The sequence below is a fragment of the Lissotriton vulgaris genome, chromosome 7 (assembly GCF_964263255.1).
Source record: "Lissotriton vulgaris chromosome 7, aLisVul1.2, whole genome shotgun sequence".
Classification (NCBI taxonomy): domain Eukaryota; kingdom Metazoa; phylum Chordata; class Amphibia; order Caudata; family Salamandridae; genus Lissotriton; species Lissotriton vulgaris.
Genome location: NC_141695.1, coordinates 1,290,167,439 through 1,290,193,782, shown reverse-complemented (window position 1 = coordinate 1,290,193,782; position 26,344 = coordinate 1,290,167,439). Strand labels below are relative to the sequence as shown.

At 44.6% G+C, this 26,344-nt stretch overlaps 1 protein-coding gene across 2 annotated transcripts in view; it reads left to right on the top strand.

Annotated features, from left to right (window-relative positions):
* Nucleotides 1-24,981, top strand: part of LOC147703510 (uncharacterized) — a 172,481-nt gene extending 147,500 nt beyond the window's left edge. The window contains exon 11 of one of the 2 annotated variants that reach the window (XM_086931879.1): nucleotides 23,483-24,981. In XM_086931879.1, coding sequence (XP_086788005.1) covers nucleotides 23,483-24,144 — 662 coding nt within the window. In that variant the 3' untranslated portion in view covers nucleotides 24,145-24,981. The remainder of the gene's footprint in view (nucleotides 1-23,482) is intronic. The other variant, XM_086931878.1, reaches the window with a different exon arrangement.
* Nucleotides 24,982-26,344: the final 1,363 nt, after the last annotated feature.

Sequence of the window (26,344 nt, the reverse complement as noted above, 5' to 3'; positions counted from 1 at the left end):
ACCTTCTAGATACCTCACACGAGTCCTCGTACGACCTCTAAGTGGCGTCGAGTTTTATTGGGGCCCCCGTCAAGTCAAGGGAAATTGGTAATTGCACTTGAGGTACGCCTCTGGGCCGCCCCTCACAAGTGAGGGCGATATTTCTGGGTTAGGGATCTTGACACCGGTTACGACCTTGCCGTTGGCCCTTAAACGTTAGGATGTACAATTTCAAAATTTCAAGTAAATGTTTTGTAGGATGTTAGTTCGGCTAGGAGAACCTTTGTATTAGAGAATCTGTTAAGGTTAGCCAAACATCGCAATGTGGTATTGAAATTGTACATAATATGAAACTGTTTATTTAATGTTTTAATTTTGTTTCATATTTTAATAAATACGGCCGGGAGGGTTACTCCCTCCCGTCTTCCAAAAACTTCAGAACTGTTTCCGGTTTCCCATCCTTGGGGATTGTGTTGAGAGGGGGTGGCGGGTATCTCAGCCATATCCTGCTCCTAGCGGTTGTATCGGGTCCCTTACTGTGGAATGATTGTTTGTATACTGCTGAGAAACTGCTGGAGAATTTCGATTCTGATTTCGTGCGCTTATATTGTGTTGTGGCCGGCCTGATTGGTTGTAGGCCCGTATTTGTATGCTTTACTTGCGCAATAAAGGTTTTCAAAATTTTTAAAAAGAATGACAGAAGGCAGACAATGGATGAAGCAAACCCAAAGGGGCAAAGAAAATCTAACTACCTATTCAGTATGGGCAAAGGCACAGCCACCCGAATGCCAGCGGCATACAACAAAATAGTAGAAGCTGAGCGCTATGAACTAAATGACTCCCTCGAATAACAATCTTTTATGTACTAAGCCTACATCGCAGCGCGGCTAAAACCCAGGAGCAAGACTTTTAACACAGCCACCTTAGGCTATATAAGGGACTTACTTTTTTTAATCCATGTTCAGTGTGAAAGAAACGTAAATCTCTGTAGAAAGTTCTATTTGTCACATGAAGCTATTATCATTTTATATCTTATTTTAACAATTGTATTTAAATAATGTATTATATGCTACTCTTTGCAACGGTTTTAATTAACTGAGCAATAAAGATTACTTACTATTGAGATTTACCTCCCAATCTTACAGCTTGGAAATGTGGACTGATAAGTGAATTTCCTAAGAATATTGTATGTACATGAAGATGTGGCGGGACAATTAGGAAGTGAGATGCAGGAGTAAATGGAATGCTTTCTGGGTGATAAAGAGCACCTTGAACTAAATTCTGCTTGCAACAGTGAGCCAGTGTAAAGCTCTGTGGGTGCACGTTTCATATTGAACATGATCCCTGAAGCTTCCATCTTTTGAGACTTCTATCGCTCCATGTTACAGTTTTTACAATGTAGGATCACTACATATGTAATGCTCTATTCTCTGGAACTCTTACTGCTTCTCCTACAACAGAAATCTGAAAAAATACAGTTCGGAAAAGCATAGAAAACATATTTGTCCCCTCTGCCTATGGATCCAGGTGATATCCAGCGCTTTACCTTCTGCCAACTATGGATCCATTGTGTTGACTCAGTCTAACTCACTCTCCCCTTTAGTACTTTGATGTGCCTCACTGTAGTGTGGGTGCTTTATAAACGTGTAATAAAATAATATTGCATATTGAAACAAGAAAATTGGAGTACAGTGTGTCATGTAGACTCGCTGCCTCCTTGTGAGTTCAATACTAAATTTGAAATCTTGTTCACACTGTTGGAGCCCAATTTCAGATCATGGGTACCACACACATTACACTGGGATTCAGTTTGCTAACAGTTTGCATCTGATTTGTAATCACAGGTTTTAGGCAGAACTTGGTCCTGGTATTTTTGCATGCACTATTTTCTCGTGGCAACATCTGTAGGAAATCACACGTTCAAACCAGTGCTGAACTGATACATGTATGTTTTACCAGACTGTTTACTGCCCTTATTCAGGAACATGCTCGAATTTGTTTCTGCCATGCCAGAGCAGGTTTCACAAATGGATGTAGGATGTCAGAGATTGTCTATTTGTGAGGTTCAAGGGGCAAGACTTTCTTTTCCAGGCTTGCTAGTGTATGTGTGTTGTTCAGAAATGTGTAAGGTTTTTAGATTGATACATTGCCAACGGTTTAAGAGGATGGTGCCTTGTCACATTACTGCATGCATCATAAATCACTATTTAGGGATTCAAAGAACATTCCAATTTCTACATTGAAACATGTAATATTAAAGTGGTGGGGTATGTTCAGGACTGTTTGATGCATTACATGTAAGCAAACCTGGGTTTCAGAATGTATATTAATCACAAACAATGAGTGTCATGCTATGGCATTTCTGAACAACAAAGATGTGAGGGGATGAGTTTCATATAGGACGGATCATAATTCAGAATTCACATTAACAAGGTGGGGTATTCTTGGGCACGTAGCAGCCCTAGAGTCGGAGGAAATTGCGTTAGGCGATTGTTAACTTGTCCCAACTGTGAACTACAGGTTCAGAAACGACTGGACCAGCCTGCACAAAGTCTTATAGTGAATGAAATTTCAGAGGCTCTCTAATGGACTGCAAAATGATATAACATCAGGAGTGAAGGCCGAGAAAGATTATATTCTAATGAAAGTGGCCTGTTCTGCGAGCAACAGCATAACACCCAACCTCTTCTTTGAAGCGGGCTCAACACAAGCTGGCCCCAAAGAGGAGATCAGTACCTTTTGGGAAGTTAGCTGAAGCCCATATGTTCAGAGAGACCTAGATCAGGGGACTTCCAGTTTTTCTGTAGTGAGAGCTACTTCTTGTTACTGAAAAGCACCCTGAGCTACTGCCTAATATATGGGTGTTAGATAAGTGTACATAAAGTCCAAGTAGCTGAACCACTGCCCCTAGATTATCCCAGTCCTGCTCCAGTGAGCATGTATCATTAATGCCACATGAGCTCTATAGTATTGTTATTGTAGGGTACCAAAGGATCCATTTTGTCCCTTGTTTATGAATACCTCAGGGGTGAGACTTTAATTTAGTCATGTGCTCTCACTTTCATGCAGTACATAAGATGACACTGATCTCATTTTTAGTCAGGGCACTAAGGACCATTAGCGATATTAGATATCTAAACGTAACCATATCTCGTCAGTGAACGGCACTCTGTATGGCTGTCAAACAATAATGACATACAAATTACTGTATGAAGAGATTATTTTTAAGAGTCTGTGAAACTGAGAAAGGACTCACAATGCTCATCTGACATCATCATAAAAAAAGAAGATAAACTGCCTCAACAAAAGCCTCAATTCAGAAAGAATAAAGTGGCAGATATTTCCATTAAATATGCCACACATATTGAGGACGCTGCTTCAGAAAAATAACTGGGCACTGACAATGTTAGACAGCGTGGCAGAGGTCATGATAGTTCGCCAGACTCTTCAAGAGTTTCTGGTGGCAAAGGCAACTAATGTTTTTATTTAGGTGGAAACACCAGATCAGCTGGTTAGCTTTCCAGATAGGTAGTTTGGTTTGAACATCCAAATTGAGGGTGATATACCATGTACCATTATTGTAATGTTTTGGGAACATTTAAATCTTAAATATACAAAAAAATTCTCTTGGCTGAAAGGGATTGGCCTCCAGAGTTTGTTTGGTAAGTCCCACAAGGGGAAGAGCTAAAAATACCATCTTTCTCCGCCCTAGTTCCAGAATCTGTCAAACAAGAGTATGCCATGGAATGGACCCTTGCAAACACCCCGGCATTATACCGCAATCGCGTAGACTACGATCAAGATTCACCTTATCAAGTCAAACCTATATGGTCTAGCCCGCAAGTTCAACCGCAATACCATATTAAGCATAAAGGTAAACACCCTGCTAGAGACATTTGAACACAACTAGACTATCAAGGCATAATTAAGCCTTGTAGCTCACCAATGAGCAATCCTTCATTTCCAGTAGTGAAACCAAATCATTCATATCGCTTGGTCTTAGGTTACAGCCATTTAAACAGCCATACACACACATTTGCAGTTCAAAATGCACACAGTGCAGCACTAATGATGTCAGTAAATAATACAAAACAACATTGGCCATTTCAAATGGCTTTTTCTGCCAAAACATAGCTTCTGAATGCAGGGATTTAACTGCATTAGGGTCTCTAAAACAATTTTGTAGACTGCATCAAGTTTGTTCTCTGCCCGAGTAACATCAATTGTATACAAAATTGACTCAGAAGCATTATCCTTTTTATACCTTACGGATGATGAATTACACATTTAGCTGAGTAGATTGCATAGTTGTGGGATTTGCTAAACAATGCTACAAATTCAACTTCCAGAAAACAAAAAATGCCTATCTCAGTGTCCTATTCTAAAAGGATGCAAGTTATCAAATTAAGGCAAAAGCTCCTAGCTCCTATTTCTATAAGAAATGTGTACTCTTACAACCACCAGATACAGTAAAAAAGCTACAATCACTTTTGGGTTTTCTTAACTTTGGTATAACAAACAAACTATGCACAGCGGGTGAAAAAGTTTTGTGAATTAATCTGTCCAGACTTTGCAAGTACCCATTGGATATCAGAACATACACATATTCTGAGAACATTGCAAACAGACATGCTTGCATGCAAACATTTACACTCATGTCAACACCACAAATTTGGTGATCAGCATAATTGTAGGAGTCACTGGCTAATCATATGTCACTTTCAATAAAGGTGATACTGCACTGATTGCATATAATTCGTATTTGTATTCAAATGCAGAAATGTATTTTGCACCTACAGAAAAAATACTAACTACAGTTCAGACAGCTGTTAAAAAGTAAAGAACATTGGCTCAGGGAAATCGCATGATTGCGGTAACTACCATTTTAGCCCTAGAGGCTGTCACAAAGGCCAGCGTTCATAACTCAAAAACCTTACACCCTAGATGGATACAGTGGACCACCTCCTTAACTGCTACTGATGTAGACTATGTTTTTGACCACACACTAAAAATAAAAGAATTCTTACAAACTGAACAAGAATAACGTGTGCCCAATGACGTTTTACCTCTTGACCAGAATGACATCATTGTCTATACTGATGGTTCAGCCCAGCCCACAGTTGGGACTAAACAACGATATTCCGCTGCTTGTTCTGCGTACATTGGAGTGATAAGGGAATGGGTGTTCCACCCTCACAAAACTTTTACACAATCTCTAGGGGATTGTACTTCACAGCTGCCTGAACTCAAAGCTTAATTTTGGCACTAGAAAATATTGATCCTGAATTCCCCACACTTATAATGTGTGAGTCATAATATTGTGTCAAGTCTTTTAATGAGCACTTACACTATTGGCCCTTGAATGGATTCAGAGACTCAGAAAGGAATGCTATCAAGCATAAATTGCTTCGGGGAAAGATGGCACATCTAAAAGAATGTTTGCCACAGTCTCATGTTATTCATACATCGAATCACCAAAGTGTTGGAATACATGTTGCTGGGAATTCATTGGGAGATGAATCTGCAAAGGCAACGGGTCAGATTGCTGTGATAGATGCAATTACTCGTTCTCATACGAGAGTGGATGGAGACATTAAGCTAGCTGTCAAGGCTTCACGCACTGGCACGCCATTACATAAAAAATATCCAGCAAAATACTCCTACCTACTGAGTAACCAAAACATTCATTTTGCAGGTATTCCCGGTGTGGGGGATTGAGTGGTACCAAATTCAGACCGCAGGCTAGAATTAATCATAGCTGCTCATGAGGAATTAGCATCTGCCCATGCAGGTGTGGCGGCTATAGTTTCACGGCTACAGCAATACTATTGGTGGCATCTTCTCTGCAAATAGACAAAACAATATGTCCCTAGTTGTGACATTTGTCAACAAAAAGAAGCTTCCACCGCAACATGCCCATCGCAGACTGCTCTCCTAGTTTCAAACAAACCATTGTATTGTGTTTATCTCGACTACTGTAGACCTCTGAACTCGGGGGCTCCCTTAAATTCATTCTTATTAGCAGTGGATTTGTTTTCTAGATTTCTATAAGTTTGGCAATAGCGATTGGCTGGCACTCGAACTGTTACAAAAGATTTGCAAGTCTTTATCGGGACATATGCAGTAGCTGCATTTCACTCGGACCAGGGGCCAGGGTTTGCCTCTAGGGCTTACCGGTATGCCATGGGCAACCTGGGTGTGACTGTGCAGTATTCTTCCCCCATCATCCTGAGAGAAATTTGATACTGGAAAGAAAAATCCATGACTTAAAGCAGTCTGTAACAGCTAGCGTATTAGGTTCAGGTCGTAGTTGGATATATCATCTGTATGGAATCCAGAGAGCTCTAAATAATCGGCATAGAAGATTCTTTGGTCCCAAGAATTCCTATGAAGTCCTGTTCGGTGTTCAGATGTTCAGTGGCACCAGATACGCCTTTTGACATCAATGAAGATTTCGCTGTCTTACAGGAACTACAAGACTTCCGAGATGAGCACTCCAATTAAAAAGTTAAACGTTCTGCCACTGAAAAAGTAAAGGTGCAAACAGCAACTCCTGTAAAGATTCCAAAGCTTGGAGATCTAGGTTGAGAGAAGATTGTTGATAAGAAGGAGGTTGGTCCATCATATAGAGCACCAATGACAGTCTTGGCAGTTGAAGGTACCAGAACAGTACTTTTGCCATCTCTTGCTGGTTGTAGAAATAAACATCTCAATAGATCAAACTGCACCATGGGGCTAATCCTAACCAGTTGGCCATGAGGGCTCCTGGGTAGTTACCTGCCTCCTCTCACTACATTACAGGAAATACATTTACAAGTATTAAATAATACAGAAATTACTACTCCCCGACAGGGGATATCTGATTCTGAAGTTTTACTACTTCCTGTACTACAGCTAACACCATAAATTCACCATATGCCATTCTTAACAATAAAATCATTTATTATGATCCACCTTTGGAAATGAATATCATTTCCACTTTATCCCGTGAGTTAGCTGTTTTTGCATAGACTGCCTCTGGCTATTTTGCCGATATTGATGACTTTTCCTCAGATTTGTCAGACACCCCATTGCATGGGATTTGTGCATTTATTTTTTGGCTAAAACAGACCTACCTGATTCCACCTTGGATATATTTCAATTGCCATTTCACTGCTCTTCCACTTTATTTGGACTGGCTTTGTCACAGTTTTCTTTTTGCTTCTAAATGGACATTATCTCCCAGACCGCTCTGCTGTTGAACTGGTAGCTGAGGTACTAAAGCCGTATTCTTCATCACATAAAGTGTGAAGAGACCTGTCCCTTCATAACATTTCTGCATTTCCCGTCCCATATTGAATTGTTGGGGATATGGTCCTATTTGATATTTTTGATCCTACAAAAACATTACAAATTCCTTATGTGTTTAAAATATGTATGGACTGTATTTGAATATGAAGACCTGCACCTTACCTCGGCAAATTATGGCGAATTGTTTTGTTTCATTATAAACAATGGGGACATTGCCCAAAACCACCAGTGGGTAGTTCAAAAACTTACCTGCAGAAGATTGTATATTATTCTGGCAACAACCCCTCAAACCCAGTGTCTTATTATTTTAAACGTTCCCTTTCCCCAGCGGCAGAAACAAAATTGGTCTATTCAGATTCCTTTATTTCTCAACTGTCCATACAAGGTTAATTCATTTTGGAAAGACAATATTGATTTGAAATCAATTCAGGTAACAAGAAATTGGGAAGTCCGTGGCAATGAAGCTTTGTTTAGAGCTTGTCTTATGCTGAAACACATGTTTTTTCTAAACAAAACAGTATAGCAAACAACATGCCTAGGTTTAGTTATAATTAAAGACAAGAACACACCAAAATTTCCTTCATTGCATCTTTTGACAATTGGCAATGGTTTGCAAATTACACAGAGGAACAGCTCAACTAAATGGTACAGAATGGTACATATAATTCTTCATTTTCCGGTTCAGACGGATGGTAAGTATTACAACAACAAAAATCCACGAGTCTCAAAAGAGAAAGGTCTTTAGACCAATATTACAGAGTGCATACAACAGGAGACAATAAACATGAAAGGAGTCTCAATTAAGAGGACGGATTCCTATCAACCACCGAAGTGGCATGCTTCATCATTTGGGGATCTCCTCTCGGCCGCACACTAGTGCAACCAAGGAGCTACAACTCCTTGCTAGTGTAAAGGAGGAGCTCACGGATGTTTTCAAATGAAATCCAAGACTAGATCACTTAAGATCATAAGCAGGAAGCTCCATCCAAGGGAACGGAAGTATCCCACGGTGGAAAAAGAGTGCCTGGCCATCCGATGGGCAATAGAAAAGTTGAGGTATTACCTAGAGGGTAAGGCCTTCGTTCTTTACTCAGACCATAATACTGCGCTGGTTTCTATTCCTACAACCTTTTGCCTTCACGGTGGTACATCGGAAAGGTGTGGACAATGGGAATGCCGATTTTCTCTCCAGGATGCCCATTCTCCCCGATCGGGAGAATCCAGGGGGGGAGGAATGTAACGCATCCCCTTCCTGTGATAACACGGCCCCAATGCCAGTATCTGAGGCATCTGTGGCTAGGGAAAAGGGTTTACCATAGTTCGGAGGAATGAGGACTGGGCTCGTAGTAAGGGCTTTCTTTAGGGACTGGACTGGAATGCTTTATGGGCCTCCTCTGAGGGATGGTTCGGAAGGGTATTTCTTATGTTTTTCTGTAGGAGGTTGGTTAGGGGACTAGAAAGGTCTGCAAAGTTCCTGATGAAGCGTCTATAATATACTATGAGACCTAGGAATGCTCTCAGTTCCCTTTTCGTGGATGGGAAGGGAGTGTTGGTTATGGCTTTGATCTTTTCCTCTTGAGGGGCTATAACGCCTTCCCCTAGCATGAACCCCAGGTATTTTACTTTTGGGTACGCTGCTCTTGACTTCCTTGCATTCACATGGAGTCCGGCTGCCTGTAAGGCAGTTAGGACTTTGGTTATATGTTTTAAATGTTCCTCCCAAGAAGTGCTAAAGATGACTATATCGTCAAGATACACCGAGCTGTATTTGGTGTGTGGAGCCAGCACTGTGTTCATTAAACGCTGGAATGTGGCTGGGGCTCCATGGAGCCCGAAAGGGAGAACAGTGAATTCAAAGAGCCCGTCTTCTGTTGCAAAGGCAGTTTTGTGTCGGTCCTCCTCCCTGAGCGGAACCTGCCAATACCCCTTGGTCAGGTCAAGTGTGGTTATATATCGAGCGCCCTCTATTCGTTCTATTAGTTCATCCACCCGGGGTATCGGAAATGCGTCAAAAGACGACACAGCATTCAGGGCTCGGAAGTCCATGCAAAAACTGGTAGACCCGTCAGGTTTAGGAACCATGACTATGGGAGACACCCAGTTACTTTTTGAAGGTCTTGTTACCCCCAGCTTGAGCATTTCCTGCACCTCCTCCCTCACATCCGCCCTTTTTGCTGCTGGAATGCGATAGGCCCTCTGTTTCACTACCTGTCCTTCTTTTGTGTGGATTTGATGTTCCGCCATATGTGTACAACCCGGGGTGTCTGAGAAGATCGGAGAGAAGGGGTGTAAAGTCTTTGTTAGCTCCTTTCTTTCTGTCTCGGTCAGCTCTGCGTTCACTGGAAGGTGCTCCAAGGTCGACCCGGTACTACCGGATGGTAGTGTTAGATTGGCTGGGCGAGGGTGTTGTCCTAGCCATCTCTTGAGGAGATTGATGTGGAAGGTTTGTCTCCTGTTAGGTGACATTTGTAAACTGTATGTGGTACGCCCAAAGGATTCTACCACCTCATAGGGGCCCTTCCACTCACTCCGAAATTTTTGTGTGGAAGTGGGTAGGAGCACCAGGGCCCAATCCCCTATTCCTAGGGCCCTCCATTTCTTTCCCTTATCGTAGTACCGTCTTTGAGTAGTCTGGGCTTTTTCTAAGTTCGAGTATGCCAAATCCCTTAGTTTTCCCAGTCTGGATCTTAACTGCTGGGTATACTCCAAAAGGTTTCTCTGTTCGGCGGCCTCCTCCCTTTCCCAGGCTTCCCTGGTTATCTCCAAAAGAGAACGTGGTTGACGGCCGTACAGTAGCTCAAACGGTGAAAACCCCAAACTGCTCTGTACCTGTGCTCTCACCACATATAGTGCTAGGGGTAACATCCTATCCCAGTCCTTGTTTTCGGCAGATAATAACTTCTTGAGGGTTGTTTTTAACGTCCTGTTATACCTCTCTACGAGGCCATCCGTCTGGGGATGGTAGGCGGACGTTCGGATGTGATGGAGGTCAAGCATCTTACATACCTCTCCCATCATCCGGGAAACAAAGGGAGTCCCCTGATCCGTTAGGATATCGCGTGGAAACCCCACCCTTGAGAATAACTCCACCAGTTTGTCAGCTACGTTCTTGGTAGTCGGGGCACTGAGGGCAAAGGCCTCTGGGAACCTTGTGTTGTAGTCAACCACCACGAGGGCATATGTATGTCCTCTTGACGTGCGGGGTAAGGGACCAATTAAGTCCATCCCCACCCTGTCCCATGGGTTGCCTATTATCGGTAGGGGTTGTAGGGGTACCGCTGGTGGTCGGGTTAGGTTCTTCTTTTGGCACACCTCGCATTGTCTACAGTAGTTCTCTGCCTCCTTGTATATACCTGGCCAATAAAAGAGCCGCAATATGTTCTGTGTCGTTTTCACAGCTCCACTATGCCCAGCAGTTAGGTGGGTGTGGGCGTAGAAAAGAATCTGCTCCCTAAAATCCTTTGGTACCACTAGTTGGGTTGGCTCCCCTTCTTTCCCTTCTCTATAGAGTAGGTCGTTTTCCATTCTGAATTTGGGGTATCCCTCGGTAGGAGAGGTCTGAGAAAGGTGAGCCGCCTTCCACGCATTTAATAGGGAGGGATCGTTGGCCTGTGCAAATTTGAACCCTCTATCTATCACCCAGGGTTCTATGGACAGGTAAGCCCCTGCAGGGTGGTCTTTTAACTCCCTTTTAAATAGAGATAGGAAATCTGGATTGTCTACTCCTATTATCAACTCCTCTGCAAGGATCGGACCACTCCCACTTTCACAGAACATGGTTCCCTACCTATCGGGTGCAGGGTTATGCGGGCCATAGGGTAAGGTTTGACGTCACCGTGAACGCACCTAATGTGGACTGTACCTTCGTGGCCTATTTGGGTGGGGTGTAACAGCCGTTCCTGGACGACTGACTGCCGACATCCTGAATCAAGTAAGGCTTTCACTAATTTCTTATTTACCCGTACCCGTACGTAAAATGAAGGGCCCATTTCGGCGGTGTACATCACGGCCCTGGGAATATAGCCGACCTCCATGGGTTCTTCTGAGGGTCTTCGTTGGGGACACATCCTGGCTATGTGACCCCACTCTCCGCATTCGAAGCACTGGGGCCCCTTCATAGTGGGTCCCTCTGGTTTAAATGGGCGTGGTTTGAGTGGTTCTGGGACCGTCTTCTTTTTCTCTGTTTTGGACGGAGTAGGAGTAGATTTATTGCTTCTTTCGGTATCCCATGGAAAAGTACGGGGTGCTGCCCTGTTATAGTTGGCTGCCATCTCAATGGCTTGAGCCGCCTTTAGACCGGGGTGTTGCCTTAACCATCTCTGCGTGCCATAAGGCAAAACCTCCATAAACTGTTCAAGTATGATGCTGGACATGACTTCCTCCTTGCTCCTGATGTCAGGTCTGAGCCATTTCTCTGCGGCCATCTTGACACGTAGATACATGGTTTTGGGATTCTCTCCTGTGATTCCCTTCTCCTTTCTGAAACGGAGCCTGTATGCTTCCGCGTCCATCCCTAGGTGGTCCAGGACTACCGCTTTTATGTCGGCATAGGAGGACGTTCCAGAATGGTTTGCTACCTGATAGGCAGTCTGTGCTTCTCCGGTCAGTAACGGGGCCAAGAACAAGGGCCATTTTTCTTTAGGCCACCCACAAGCTCTTGCCGCACGTTCAAAGTTTAACAGGAAAGCGTCGGGGTCTTCCCCGACCACATATTTCTGTAAGGCCACTCCTGAAGGGTGGGGTCCGACTGGCCTTCTGTCCAAGGGAGAGGAGGTGCTTTAGGCTTGTACTACCTTTTGTAGGGTGTCCATTTGCTGTGACATAGAGGTCCGGAACAAGTCCCGGTCGGCATCAGCGGTGTTGATCTGTTAGCTTATTGCCCATTCTAGCTTTTGTTGACCTTCTATGAGAGTCTGTATCACCTGTTCCATTGCCATGGTCGCTTCTGATGGGGCTGATCCCACTTCTGACACCAGTGTGGACGTGGGAGTAGGGACGACCGTGACACCAGGTGTGGGATTCAAAGAAGGTTTTATTTTTATGGTTCGTATGGGCTTTGACATTAAGGTCTTTCTGGTCCTGAAGGTCAGTCTCTCCCGGGCAAAGGTACTGGGGTCCGTGGCGCTGGTCTTCTCCCTTTCTTTCTCACTAGGATAGGGGGATCTTCACTCCGGTTACAGTTGGCTCCGCCACATGAAAAAGACCAACAAGAAGGGAGGCCGTTAGGTCACAGTCCTCTAGGGGAGGTGCACCAAGGGACCCGGGGAAAGTGAGGGGTGAACCCAGTGACTCAGGCGTGCTCTAAACACAGTGCTCCGTGAACGAAGTATAGGGGGGTTTGAGTGGGGAAACAGGGAAGGAAAAAGGTAGCAGAAGGGTAGGAAAAGCACAGAGGGAAGGGACAAACAGGGATATTTACACTGCTACTCTCTAGCACTCCGTCTCCCCACCCAGGCTGCCCAACGCCGCCGTACCTGTGACAGCCACACTCCTCCCTCGGGAGTGTGGCACGGCGGTTCGCGGGGTCGGTGGCCTCCTGGCTCTCCTCTTGTCTCGGACCCTCCGTTTTCTCCGCGCTGTTCTTCCGGGTACTCTCTGTCTTCTTCTCCGTCACCGCTTCGACCGCTCCACTCCGTCCCTTCCGCTCCCGCCTTCTCCTCCGGGGTGATTACACACCCCGTGTACAGTACTTCCTGGTTTTTCACCAATCCGGTTGCTGTGACGTCCTTCGGTGCCGGGCCTTCCTCCTTAGGTGAAAACGCCCACTTAAAGAAACCGCTCTCTTCTCCCTCGCCGTCCAGTTCGGTCAATCCGTCCTCCCACTCATTGGTCTGTGGAGAAGGCGGAAATGCACAGTCAGCAGGGCACGGGCTCCACCATTCCCGGGGGGTACACTTTCCTGCTTCGTTACAAACATTCAACTTTAAATATCCTTAAGGAACACTTGACTGTCCTTTATGATGACATGGATGTACAAGAATTTCTTGTTAGGTCCTAGATCGCAATGTCATAAACGCTCTCTATATGCCATATACTTTTTTGTAACATTTATGTATTGGCATTTATCATATTTGCAATCAGACAGTTACAATCATAACATTTTATTATACTCTCTATTAGATTACAGTGTAGTATCCAACTGTGTATATGTCAAGGTTTATAGGTCTGTGCTATTTTGATGGTGTAATTTGTTCAAAATAGGAGCCTCTGTGGGGATTGCTCAGTGATAGTGCCTTTACATTTAAATGAAAGAATTAACAAAGAAAAAAAAGTTGTTGCCTAAACTGGAACATTTAACTAACCCATGCATGGCTATCCGGTGTCTTACAGGATCTGTTATTTATCTTATTTGTTTTACAAGTTATCTCTGGCAAGGGGAGGAAAAGGTGAGACGGGAAACAAAGGGTCAATGTTGGGATGGCACGCCTCTCGGCTCGCAGCCCATTTTCGTCGCCTTGACTTGGCCGATTTCTGGGTTTCTAAGTGCGTTAGTTATTTATATACCCTCCATCGTGCTCTGACCCTGCATATTCTCTCCTGGCTGACTTCTATGTGCGACGCGTTTTCTCCTTTCATGTGGGGGGGGGGGGGGTCGGGATTACTCATCTTGTCTATCCACCCTCCATGTGCGCATGCCAGTTACTAGTCTGGGACGTGTCTCGGTGGCTATCTTCTGAGTCTTGGTTTCTCTCGGGTCTCAGGTGTCTAGGGCCTCTCTCCACAGCTCCGCAATGGGGCATTTCTGTAGGCCCCTTGCTTCCTCTCTGCTCAGTGCCCTTCCCTCTGCACTAGCCCACTGTTTCACATCCCATCGCCAATCTTCTATCTTTGGGCCCTTTGCGTACTTCGAGGCCATGGCTATTCTCCTAGGTCCAAGGTCAACTCTAGGAATCTATTCCCAACCTTTTACTTCGGGGATGTGTAAAGAGCCCCTGTAGGCAAACCTCAACACTAGGGGTTAGTGTGCACCCCAGAGTTGTATGTGCTGCGCTGACCATGGCCTCCCAGAATGGTTTAAGGCTTGTGTATGCCTGTGTCATGTGGGCAAAGTCTGCATCTTCCTGGCCACATCTGGGCAACTTCTGATTTCCCCACCATAAACTGTAACTTGTGAGGCATCATATGTGCCATGTGTAAGAAGTTAAATTGTGTATACTTCAATCTGGTGTTACGAGTTACTGTTCTAGGTTGTGCGAGCACTCTGTTTGATTCAGAATCAGTGAATTCCTTTTTAGTATCGTCTCCCAACGACTACGCAATTGCGTCAGGGGGTGTCGGGTTGCCTCAGATAGCGAACCATATAACCAGCCATACCTAAGGTCAACACAGAGTGCAACACTTGGTGTATCTTGGGCTCCTCTATACCCCCCACCCCCACCCCACAACTCCTGAAAGGTGTGCTACAGTGTCTCATATCTGAAGAATAGGCCAGGTGGGAGTTCAGCACTTGTCATTAAGTCTTCTAAAGGAGTACGGGTGCCATTGAGATAGAGGTCTCCCACGATGGATAGTTCAACCTCACTCCAGGCCTTCAGTTGGTCAACTGTGAAAATAGAAATTGGTTCTCCATACAGGAGTCTGATCAGGGTCAGTACTAGGGAATATAATGGCGCATCCACTGTCTTAACCACTCCTCTGTGCCAGCAGTGCAGGGCCGCCATTACCAATGGTGAATGGTTTGGGGTTCCCAATTTTGGGTTGAGCAACTTGGCTGGGTGCCATGTTAAACCTGCTTCACTCTCCGTTTAGTCCATGTCTTCTATCCGTATCCCTTCCAACCACTGGGCAACCCATTGTAGTAGGGATGCCAAGAAGTATTATTCAAAATTCGGCACTCCCAGTCCCCCGTCACTCATGGGGCGCTGCCGGGTTGTAAGGGAGACTGTGCCTCTGCCTTCGTCCCAAACAAGATCCCTCAAGAGAGTCTAGCTGAAAATCAGCCGGTCAGAGTCGTGATCGGGAGGTCAATAAAATATTATAATGGGCATGGGAACATGACCCTTTTAGATAAAGAGATCCGGGCCATGAAGGGTAAACGCAACAAACGCCAAAAAGTGACACTGGGTCTTCGGGACCGAAGTGCTTTTCCAAGGTTGCCCTCTTGGCAATCTTCCTAAGAATGGTAGATCTAAATCCCCAGATATCTAAAAGTGCACTGGGCCCAGTTGTGCTCCGCCTGGAGGTATGGATGCCTGGGAAGAGAGGAGTCCATCAGTAATATGTAAGTCTTACTTCTATTAACTTTTAAGCCGGACACTCAGTCGAATTTACTCAGTAAGTCAAGGGCCGAATTAGTGCCCACCGTTACATCTTTCAAGTCAATTAGTAAGTCGTTGGCATACAAAGAGCTGATGTGGTTATGCCCTTGTATGAGTATCCCTATTCTGTCTCCGCCCTGTCTGAACATCGTGGCTAGTGGTTCAATTGCTAATGCAAACAAGTGTGGAGATAGGGGACAACCCTGTCTATTCCCCCGATGGACTTCATATTGCTGGGATACTGTCCTATCGGTCAGCAGCATCATCCATTTTAACCTGTCATGTCCCATGTCCATTTGTCGCATCATTTCAAGTACGTAATCCCATCTCACTGTTTCAAAAAGGCCTTTTCCAGGTCTATCGACAATAGCGCTGCTTGCAGGAGGATCGGGTATCTGGGTGGTATAGCACTGAATATAATCTCTGCAAGTTAAGTGATGTATTCCAGGACAGGCATGTGCAGGAGTAGGCAAAGCGCCATAATCTTACTGAGGATTTTACAATCTGTTAAGCATGGATAGCAGGTCTCGTGGAGAGGCCACAGAGAAAGTAGTTTTGGGGGGAGGAATTCCCACTGCATCACATAGGGAGTCCGAAAGCCGTCCAAGCCTTAAAGCCTCTGCATACAGTGCCACTAATCTGGGGACCAACACCGAGTCATAGCTGGAGTAAAATTCTGCTGGGAGGCCGTCTGGCCCTGGGGTCTTCCCGGTAGCCATACTTTAGATGGCAGCTCTAATTTCATGTTCTGTCACAGATCAACCCAGCTCGTCCCTAAACTGGGCGTCTAGTTTCTGTAGTGGTAAATCCTTCAAGAATTCACTCTGTGCCACTTATGGGTTCAAAGGTGGCATGCCATATAAGTTTCTATAATGATCACAAAATGTTGCATTTATTCCTTCAGGCTCATGGACTGTCACCCTCCCTTCCCATTATCCTTGTAATCGGGGAGCTTCAGGACTCCGCCTTTATCAACCATGCTAAAAGTCTGCCCAGCCTCCCTTCTTAAACTCTTGTATGGTATTCTCTAAAATCATGGCACTGAGATCGCTCTAGGGCTGCGTCATGCAATTATTGTGCCTTCTTTTAAACCCTCAGTATCTTTGAAGTCCGTACCCGTCATATTTCCTAGCCAATGCAATGTGTCTTCTAGCATCTGTAGTTCTGCATGTAATTTCCGCTATTGGCCCAGACAGTGTCCCCGTACTACAGTCTTAAACGCATCCCATTCTATCGACCTAGTGGACGCTGTTTGCACGTTATCTACAAAGTAATTGGTAGTTGGTAATAGCAGTACGGAGTGTTTCTCTGTTTATCTTCCAATGCCTTCAGTTTAAGCCGCCATAGGGGGACCAGGAGGCGAGTACCTAGTGGCTTAAACTCCAATAACAAGGGGCAATGATCTCATATTGTGTGCCCCAGGTATTCAGTGTGGGGAACAGTACTGCATAAAGCATGGGAGCAGAAAGGCATCCAACGGTGTGTGCACTCAGTAAAAGGGTGAGTGAAAGGAGTAATCCCATATTGAGGGGTGCTGTGTCCTCCACACATCTTCCAATCCCCAGTGTGTCATCCAATCTCTTAACCCGGCAGCATTACATTAGGCTTGGGTTTCCGATAAAGGAGGGCTCAATATGTTAAGCAAAACATCTGATACACATTTAAAATCCCTCCCAATGAGAAGGTTTGCTGCTGCTAGGTCTGCCAAGAGGGCTGACAGCTTGTGGAGGAAGGGGAACTGGTCCTGATTAGGGACATACACACTGGCAAATGTTATATCCCGTCCATACATCTGGCCTGTTACCAGAATATAGCGACCCTTCTTATCAGTGAGCGTCCACTGGGGTTCAAATGGGATTCCTGCCCTCACCCACGTCAGCGCTCCTCTTGCAAACGCCAAGAATGAGGTGGCGAACACCTGGCCTCTCCACCGCTTGCGCAGAGCTTGTACCTCACTTTGGATAAAATGTGTCTCTTGCAACATGTCTATCCGCACTCCGCGCTTGCGTAGATACCTATGTACATTGTGGCGCTTGTTTGCCAATTCCAACCCGCAGACTTGCCATGTCGTATATCTTTCAGTGTAACGCGTCATTGCCATTGCTGATCGGATAGTGTGAACCCCCCTCCCGCGCCTCCCCTCCACCCACCAAAATGTTCCAAATCAGGCCACACATGCATGTAAACCAATGAAGTGTAATATAAAATTGGTCACTTTGCCCCAAGTGTAACTCCCAATCCCAAAAGCAGGCTGGCAACAGCCAGCCGCCCAAACCATAAGTGAACCATCTTATTGAATTCAAAGATCTGACCCAACCTTGAGTCAGTCCCTCAATGAGGGGTGGGCTTCAGTCCGTATAAGGTCTGTCCGCGCCCAAACGCATCTGGCCATGCCCATATCAATCTACAATTTCTTACGTCTTGCGCCATTTGAGGATGTCATATGGGCAGACAGGCACTGCTTCTCTTCAGTAACAGTTCTTTAAATGATGTCGTAAGCTGTCCTGTGGGTAACATCAGGCATCTGTGTACTGTCAGCTTGGGAGGACTCTGATTCTGATGCTTCAGTTACCTTCATTGATGGGAATCATGCTCTGAGGTGTTCTCAGACCCCTTCAAAAGTGTTGCTACTGCCTGGATAGCCGTTGCTCTCTCTTTCTCGATCAGCGAAGGGCTCTGTTTCTTTGCCAGTCCTTTCCTGGGTCATTTCCAGGTTTTTTTCTCATCTCCCCTTCGTTTTTAGGTCTAGCTAGGACCCTCGGAGGCAATGTCCCCTCTTTATAAGTTTCTATGCATTCCCTGGCCTCAGCTGGGTCTTCGCAGAAAAGAGTTTTACCATCTAGGATGATAATCAACCTAGCGGGAAATATCAGAAAGTATTGCCTCTTCCTGCAGGGCTCTCTTAACTTCAATAAAGGATGCTCTCTTTATCTGCACGTCCATCGTTTTTACTAGGGAATATGGATACTTTGCTATTTTTGACTGTGAAGGGGTCCGTGGTTCTGGCTTTGTAGAGCAGGGCGTCTCTATCTTTAAAGTGAAGGAGGCGTGCCACCACTGGGTGTGGAGAGCATCCGGGCGCCTGTGGCAGGGCCAGCACTCTCTGAGCTTGTTTGAGTGTGTAAAATGCAGAGAGACCTTCTGGGCTGACCACCGTTTTGAATTAGTGTTCTAGGTAGACGATCATGTCCTTGGGTCCACCCCCCCCTTGCAGACCCACCACTTGTATATTGTTGTGCCTATTGTGCCCTTCGGCGTCTTCAGCTCTACGTTCCAGTGCACACATCGTCTCCGTGAGTTCAGCCACCTGGAGGGAGGTCTTTCTTGCGCAGGATGGAGGTCAACGTGGGTTGCCTCCACAACCTTGACTCTATCTGCTAGTTTATAGTGTTCTGCCCATAGTAGGACAAGCCCCACAGACACACTGCTGATGTCTTGGTGTAACATGGCTATGGTATCCTCGATGACTTCAAGTATTTTTGGTTAGCTGCTGTTGCAGTGGGTCTCCAGGGGTTTCCGACCCGTGTCTCTGTGCAGCCACAGACTCCCCCATTTCTGCAAGTGTTCCTGTGGGCTTGATGCCACAGTCTTTATCTTGATCTTATGGAAACAACAAGGGTACAGGTGAAGGCCAACTAATGAGGACCCAGGGGGGAGCCTGAAGTTCAAACAGGCTTATCAGCATGCCCCCTGTTAGTGCCCCACCAGGTCTCAGATGCGCCCCGGGGTAGCCATAGTCTATAGTCTAGGATGTTCCCCAGGTCTCACTAACCATCGTCATCACTGTGGAAGAGTGGCATCTCGCAGGCAGGGGGTGTGCACTATAGATTGATCTCTCTTCCTCGCCCTAGGTGGGGCTGAAGGTTGTCCTCGTGGTCTCCCAATGCCTCCACGGCATTAGTTCTTGGTGTGGGCTTCCCTTCTGTCAGGGAGTGAGTCTAATCTCCAATAATTAGTGCCTCTCAGTTTGGTCGTGCTTTCCCTGTGAGAGGGCACCAGGAGTCACCAGAGTCAGCTCAGTTCTCTCCTCCTATAAGCGGAGGCTGGCAGCAGCAGTGTTGCTGATTTCTGTCCATTAGGGGTGCTCTCTACGGTCAGGGTGATGGGCCTCAGTTCGGTCCCAGGTCCTGCCTGGTCTTTGGTATCTCCACCCTGCTTCCCAATGGAGAGTCTCATTTAAGCCACCCGGGGGGCTCGGGGCTTCTCCCAGCTCTTGGATGTTTAGGTCTTGGCTGTCTTCTGGCAGTCCAAGATGTACTGCAGTCTTGTTGCCCCCATGACTTACTCCGATCAGGAGAGCCTAACCTCTTATCAGGGCAGGGGTCCGCCACCGATCCCTCTTGGGTTGTCTCTCCCATCAGTTTCAGCCACTGCCTTTCTGATTCTGCTCCAGAGGCTTACGTGCTGGACTGCTGCTCAGCCTCATTCGGCCCCTCGCTCTCTCATTGCCGAAACGAGTCTATGCTGCGGCCGGCTCCAGCGCCACGTTATCTGTCCCGGTGTCACACACAGGGACCGCTCGGCTCTCTGCTTCAGCGACCCCCTGGTTTAACGTCCTTTACGCTGTCCGCTCTGTGCTGCCTCCCTTCTCAGAGGCTCGTGGGTCCACTAATTCAATGCGTCAACATGGCCACCACTCATCGTCTCTCCCATCCATGAGACAGTAGAAGATCCTCCGCTGCCCCAAACTATCACACGGCACCCATAGTCCCGGGCTAGTGTCTACGGCACTGTTATGCTTGAGGTGCAGGCTCAGTCAGCAGGGGCGGCTCTAGGCTCATGGTGGCCCTGGACAGGGAGCATAGGTAGGGGGCCCCGGAAGAGGGGGTCCGGGCGGGGCGGAGCGAGGAGGCCAGTGAAGAGAGGGGGTCAGGGTGTTTGAAAGTGGAACAGAGCCGGAGGCCGCCAAATCCCTGCCAGGGGCCGCCACGCAAATACGTATCCATCCTCAGAGGATTATTATATTAAGGATATATATTGGCGTGGTGGCCCCTGGGGTTTGGTGGTCCTGTGCAGGTGCACAGCTTGCACATGCATAAGGCTGCCCCTGCAGTCAGACAGGATTAATGTAGGGCTGGCACAGAGCTGCAGGCTCACGCATCTTGCCATCTTCGGCTGGTAAGCCATGCCCCTCTTCTATATGCCATAGACAATGAACTTTGGAAAGTTTGCCCGCAGGAAGCTGCGGAATTTTTATGAGGAATTGAAAGGGCTAATTTGGAAAAGGCTTTGGCTGTTACTTATGATGGAATGCCCACATTATCAACTAGAATTTATTCTCTGACTATCATTGTGTCCTCGGCAATCATTATCATACCTAGTGACATGTCCCTCGCCCAGCACGTGCAAAGTCCGCTTAAATCGATTATGCAATTAAATTGGACGTTGCAGATTTTAAAATCTAATTGTGTGCCCTGGAAATACCTGAACGCAATGTACTTATTTTTGCCTTATAATTTAACACGCTCACAGTAAATAATGGCGAAAAAAGACACAAATTGAACAATGTTAGGCACAGAGCATTTAGAGAAATTGCCTTTCACAGTAGTTAAGACACCATCTGATGTATGGTCAATCAAATGATTTATCTCACTGCCAATTTCTATGTTTCATATTACGTTTTGTTTGAAACATTTTCAAGTGGGCAGATATGAGGCGTTAAGGGAGAAATTTATACACGAGACATGGGTCCTGCCTTTCGATTACAGGTGACAGAATGTGGGGAAACAGAACTATTTCTTAGTGGAAACGAATGTGAAACTTTGTTTGGCCATTCTCTAGTTTGTAAAGAGGTAACACTTCAGGGCGCATGTAACGCGACCAGGGCAAGTTTGGGGCCAGATGTGCGACCCTTATATTTTGCGACTCGCAAAATGCAATGTACACCAGTGTCACAGATACTGTTAGCGGTTCCTAATGGGGTTGCAAATAGCCTGCCTCATTAATATTCATGAGGCAGGTGATATTTGTTACTCCAGTAGGAATGGGTAGCACTCCTAGGGATGGTGGCCTGCGGAGGTGAGCAGACCACAATGTCTGGGACTTCTTTTTCAATAAAGCAGTTTTTTTTAATGCAGCCCATTTTCCTGAAAGGAAAACGGGATGCAATTAAAGAAAAAAAAATGAAAAGTTGCGGTTTCATGGTGTAAGGGTAGGCAGTGGTCTCTGGAACCACTACTTGCTCTTAAAAGATATGTTCGGACAAACTCACAAAGGGGTAGGGGTCCCCTGGAAACCCCTTTTTGTTTGCGAGTGGCTTACCACCTACTTGAAGTAGGTGGTAAAGTGCAAATGCGGTCGCAAAACAATCATGCATTGCGGGTACACTCGCTATTAGGAAGGCATGCCCTTGGCACGCCCCTTCCTTAATAGCGAGTCGCAAACCATATTCTGCAAGTCAATAACAGGTTACCGACTCCCAAAATATTGTTTTTGCATAGGGCAGACCAATATTGCAGTCGCAAACAGGCCGAATTCCCCTTTGCAACCACAAAAAACGGTTGTACATCTGCACCTTGTTGTGTTATCTGAAGGGTGCCCCAGCTGCCTTGATTCGGCCTTCATTCAGATTGCTTTCAATTGCAAGTTATTTTATTCTGAACAACCAGGGTTGCTGTGGGATGAAACCGGGAATATCATATGTGGTGACGGTATCCAGCATCGTGGCTTGTTGTAATAACGTTATTTCCACCTGCAAGTAGGTACAGTCAGAGAAGTGACAGTATGGCCTTCAATATTTTTTTAACATGAATTTTGATAATTTGATAGACTGAAAGCCTAATTGTTCCAGAAGGACGTTGCTTTAGCATCTGATATAGGGGTGTTTAACCTTCAAAATTATTTTAAGTGCAATTATGTAGTGTGGCTGTTACTATGCCAAATGGGTTGATGTAGCATATTTGTGGGAATTTATTTACAAATATTTATAACAAGAATTGCTATGCTCCTCTTTTCATCCCTGTGATATATGTGCACTCTGTTGTCTCCCTTTTTTAGCAATCAAAATTACTTAGTGAAGTAAATGTCAACAAAAACATGCTTAAATATATTCAATGAAAATTTTTAACACATGACATTTTGCTAGGAATATCTTCTTTAGGCATCGCCATATAAAAATCTTTTTCTTCATTAGCTCAACTCAGAATTGAAGGGTGCGTTGCAAAGTTATCTTAATAATACACAATTCTGCAATCCCTGTCTAAAAAACGGTGTCTAATTTCTTCATAACAGTCATCTGGTAACATATCCAGTCACCCATCATAAATAAATTAGATAGCCTCTTAACTGTACTTTGTTGAGTTCTGATGTCACAATGGCTGTTGCAAAGCCAGTAGCCGAGGTGAAAAGCATATCAGGTCACGAAGCGTAATTGAAGCAGCTATTTTAAGAACTAAAATTAAATGTTTTTCTGTCTTCTGCTTTGTTATTCTAGCTGCACAGTGACAAGCAGCAGGGAGATATGGCAGCATGTTTTATATTTTCACTCCTTATGTTATTCTAGAAGTTCGAATATTTCTGCTTGTTTCTGTACATTTCAAGCTACTGTGCCTTTTTTTAACAACAGACTTGTATTAAACTGATTTTAATATCTTTTGCAACAAATATTTAACAGCGTTCCTCATGTGTTTAATTTTGCACTGGAGATTGTATTTCTAATCTTCATATTTGCAAACATACTCTTTCATAAGAAAGAGCTAAGCATCACATATTTAATTGGTTTGTGAGAAAGTTGATGGTGTGACCATGTATTTTAAGGATTAAAATATCCTCTAACTTCAGATTCATTCCTCTACATGGTCATAGAACTCCTCTGTGACTTGCAATATCCTAATCGTGTTGGCAGGGAGTACTTTATCCTATATATTATGCCATTTCTATGTTCATTAACTGTGTGGGGAAAAACATTACCTCTTATGTCTAAACAGCTAATGATTGTCTCGTTTTAAATTTTGCAGGCAGCAAAAGAATGAAGAGACCCGAAAAAGTTGCTAATTTATTAAAATGTCATGAAGAAATGCCACCAATTAAAACTTTATTAGTGAAAACCAGTGAAAAAGTGGCTCACAACTCTCACATGGAGACAGACTCAAGAGGCCAAGATTGGTCAATCGCTGGAGAACAACCTGCTCAATGTGAAAGCAGTTTTCACAATCAGGCACATTTTGATGTATATCTGGGAAGCTCCAATGTTGGAAATTCAGAAAATTATAGTGAATGTGAGAGCAATCAGACAAATTCACAGTTTGCTAATTACCTTCCAAACACTCAGCAAAGCCAGAATATGTATACTTTTCCTGAATGTGATGAGAACTTCAACCCGGCAGGGGAGATTGGTGGGCAGATACGAACCACTTCAAGAGAGAGGACATATGCCTGCACTGAATGTGAGAAACGTTTCTTTGAGAAAAGTCATCTTATCACCCACTTTAGGACACATTCAGGGGAAAAGACATTTGCATGTACGTTCTGTCACAAAACCTTCAATCGCAAATATAACCTGGATGGTCACATAAGAATACATACAGGCGAGAGACCGTACAAATGTAAAGAATGTGACAAAGACTTCAGTAGGAAAAGTGATTTTAATCGACATCAAAAAAAACATTCAGGAAGTTAAACAACAAATCCTTAATTTTATAAGTTAGGATAAAGAAAGATATTAACAACCGAACTGGTGAGAAATCAGACACAGCGAAATAAATGAAGGGTAGCAATTCAATATTATTCAGGAACCATCAGAAATGTCTGCAGGAAGGATAATTGATGCCCCAGTAGGAACTGGGGAAGAGGTCTAATTTTTCTTCAAGAAACGCATAGAAATATACCAATGAAGACTTTGCAAAACAATTTTCAAGTCGGTTTCTTACCTCATGTCAAAATCGAATGTTCTTGTGGTAAAGGATTTATGTACGGACACAACTGTTCATTAAGATGAAGATACTTTAAACTCTGAACGCTGGAATATTTCTGTCTCACATACCCAGGGGACCACAATTGAAATGCCATTGCAAAACGACTAAGTTGTTGTGGTGCTGTACAATAGCTCAATACTGGGGCTCACATTTTATCACAAAATTACCTTCAGATCTCAAGTCCCCAAATTTGACACTTGTGATTTTACTGTTTGAAAGTATTAAAGAAGATTCTTCTGTTTCTTCCTGCAGATGTTAATGTCACAGTTATTCAGGTAATATTAGAAGTTGGCTTGATTATTTCAACTTACTCTAAGTAGGACTTCTACCGGTTTTTGCAAAGTACAGTGGCTCTATTGAAGATGATTGCAGAACTTCCATTTACCTTTGTTTAATACAAGCTAATTGACTTCCAATCTCAAAGCGTCAAGAGCATTTAGGAGGCTTGATGCCCGTCATAATCATTAATTTATCCACAGCATGTTCTCTTTCTACCGTTCTGAGCACTGCTTCAGTTCAACTTTTAAAAATGTCTCCTATCTGAGAATTCCAGACTGGTGTAAAGTCTTTTTCGTGTCTTACTGCAAAAACATTGAACTCTCTTCCTTTTGCTGAACAGATAACCACCAACCTAGTGGCTTTTTCAGAAGTAATCAATAATATATATTTTTAGGTTAGAACTTTCTCTGGTCTGTTCTACCAGCCAATACCTCTGCCCGGGAACCCAAAAGGTATTTGCCCACTGTACAGATCTATAAAATAAAAAAATAACGATATTTCTGCAGCTAATGCATCAGTAACAAACACACGTGACAACAATTTAATTTTTTTCCCCATAATTAGTTGAGTTCAGCTAAAACATATTAATTTCTGGATGAAGCTTATAGAAATGTGCATTACAATAATTGCTTTCTTATAGAACATATTTGCTATTTGGTGTAGCTGTAAATACCAGGTGTAACTTTTTCTCATATTCAAAGGTACTTATTTGTCAAATGGATAAGTGAAAATGAAAAATGTTCTAGCTAACGTAACGGGAAGTTTCAATTCTATTAAGGACACAGAGGCGAGGTTTAGGCTTTTCTCTCTTCACTTTAATCTATTTAATTTTACTCCAGCAGTCATTTTAACGTGTTGAATATGAACAGAAAAAACTACATCTCCCATGAACAATCGGGAGTGACATCATCACATTCCAGCCAGTTCAATAACAGTCCTTGGAGACCATCTATAGCCCTCTTTCTTTGCTGCTCCAGAAGCCATCAGATAAGTGCTCGGTTTATTTTCCTCCGTTTACTGTATGCTGGGACGTCGCGCTTCGTGGCCGCTCCCTGTGGTTAAAAAGTGTTTACACTATAATTACTGAACTTTCCTCAGTTTTGTTGGCATTGTGTTTGACACTGTATTTAAGGTAATTGTGCACAGTGGGACCTCTGTGCTTTGCGGCCGCTCCCTGTACGGTAATTGTGTGTGAGTAATTGACTGTAATTACATTCACCGCGGGATCCTGTCTCCTACGCGGTCAAACTTCAAAGGCTCGCGCGTGGTGCGGTCTTCCGACCGGCAGGGGGTGTGCTTGACTGCACGCAGCTAGCCTCTCTCTGCCCCCGCGGCGGCCGGAACACGTCAGCTTTGAAGCTGAGGCAGCGTTCCGGCAGCTGTTTGAACATTGCGGGAGGGTTGAGGAGAGCGCACCTGCAGTATTTTGTAATTGACACACGCGAATGCAATTTAGTTGACTTCCTGCTGTTAGTTGCCTTTGCGTGTTCCTTAGATTAGTCTAGCTGGTGCCTTGAGGGATTAACACCCTGTGGGGTAAGACTACTCATTTCCATCTAGGCAAGGGAAACCCCAGGCACTTACCTCATAATAAAATAAGGAGGCAGTCACTACTTTCCGTGCATT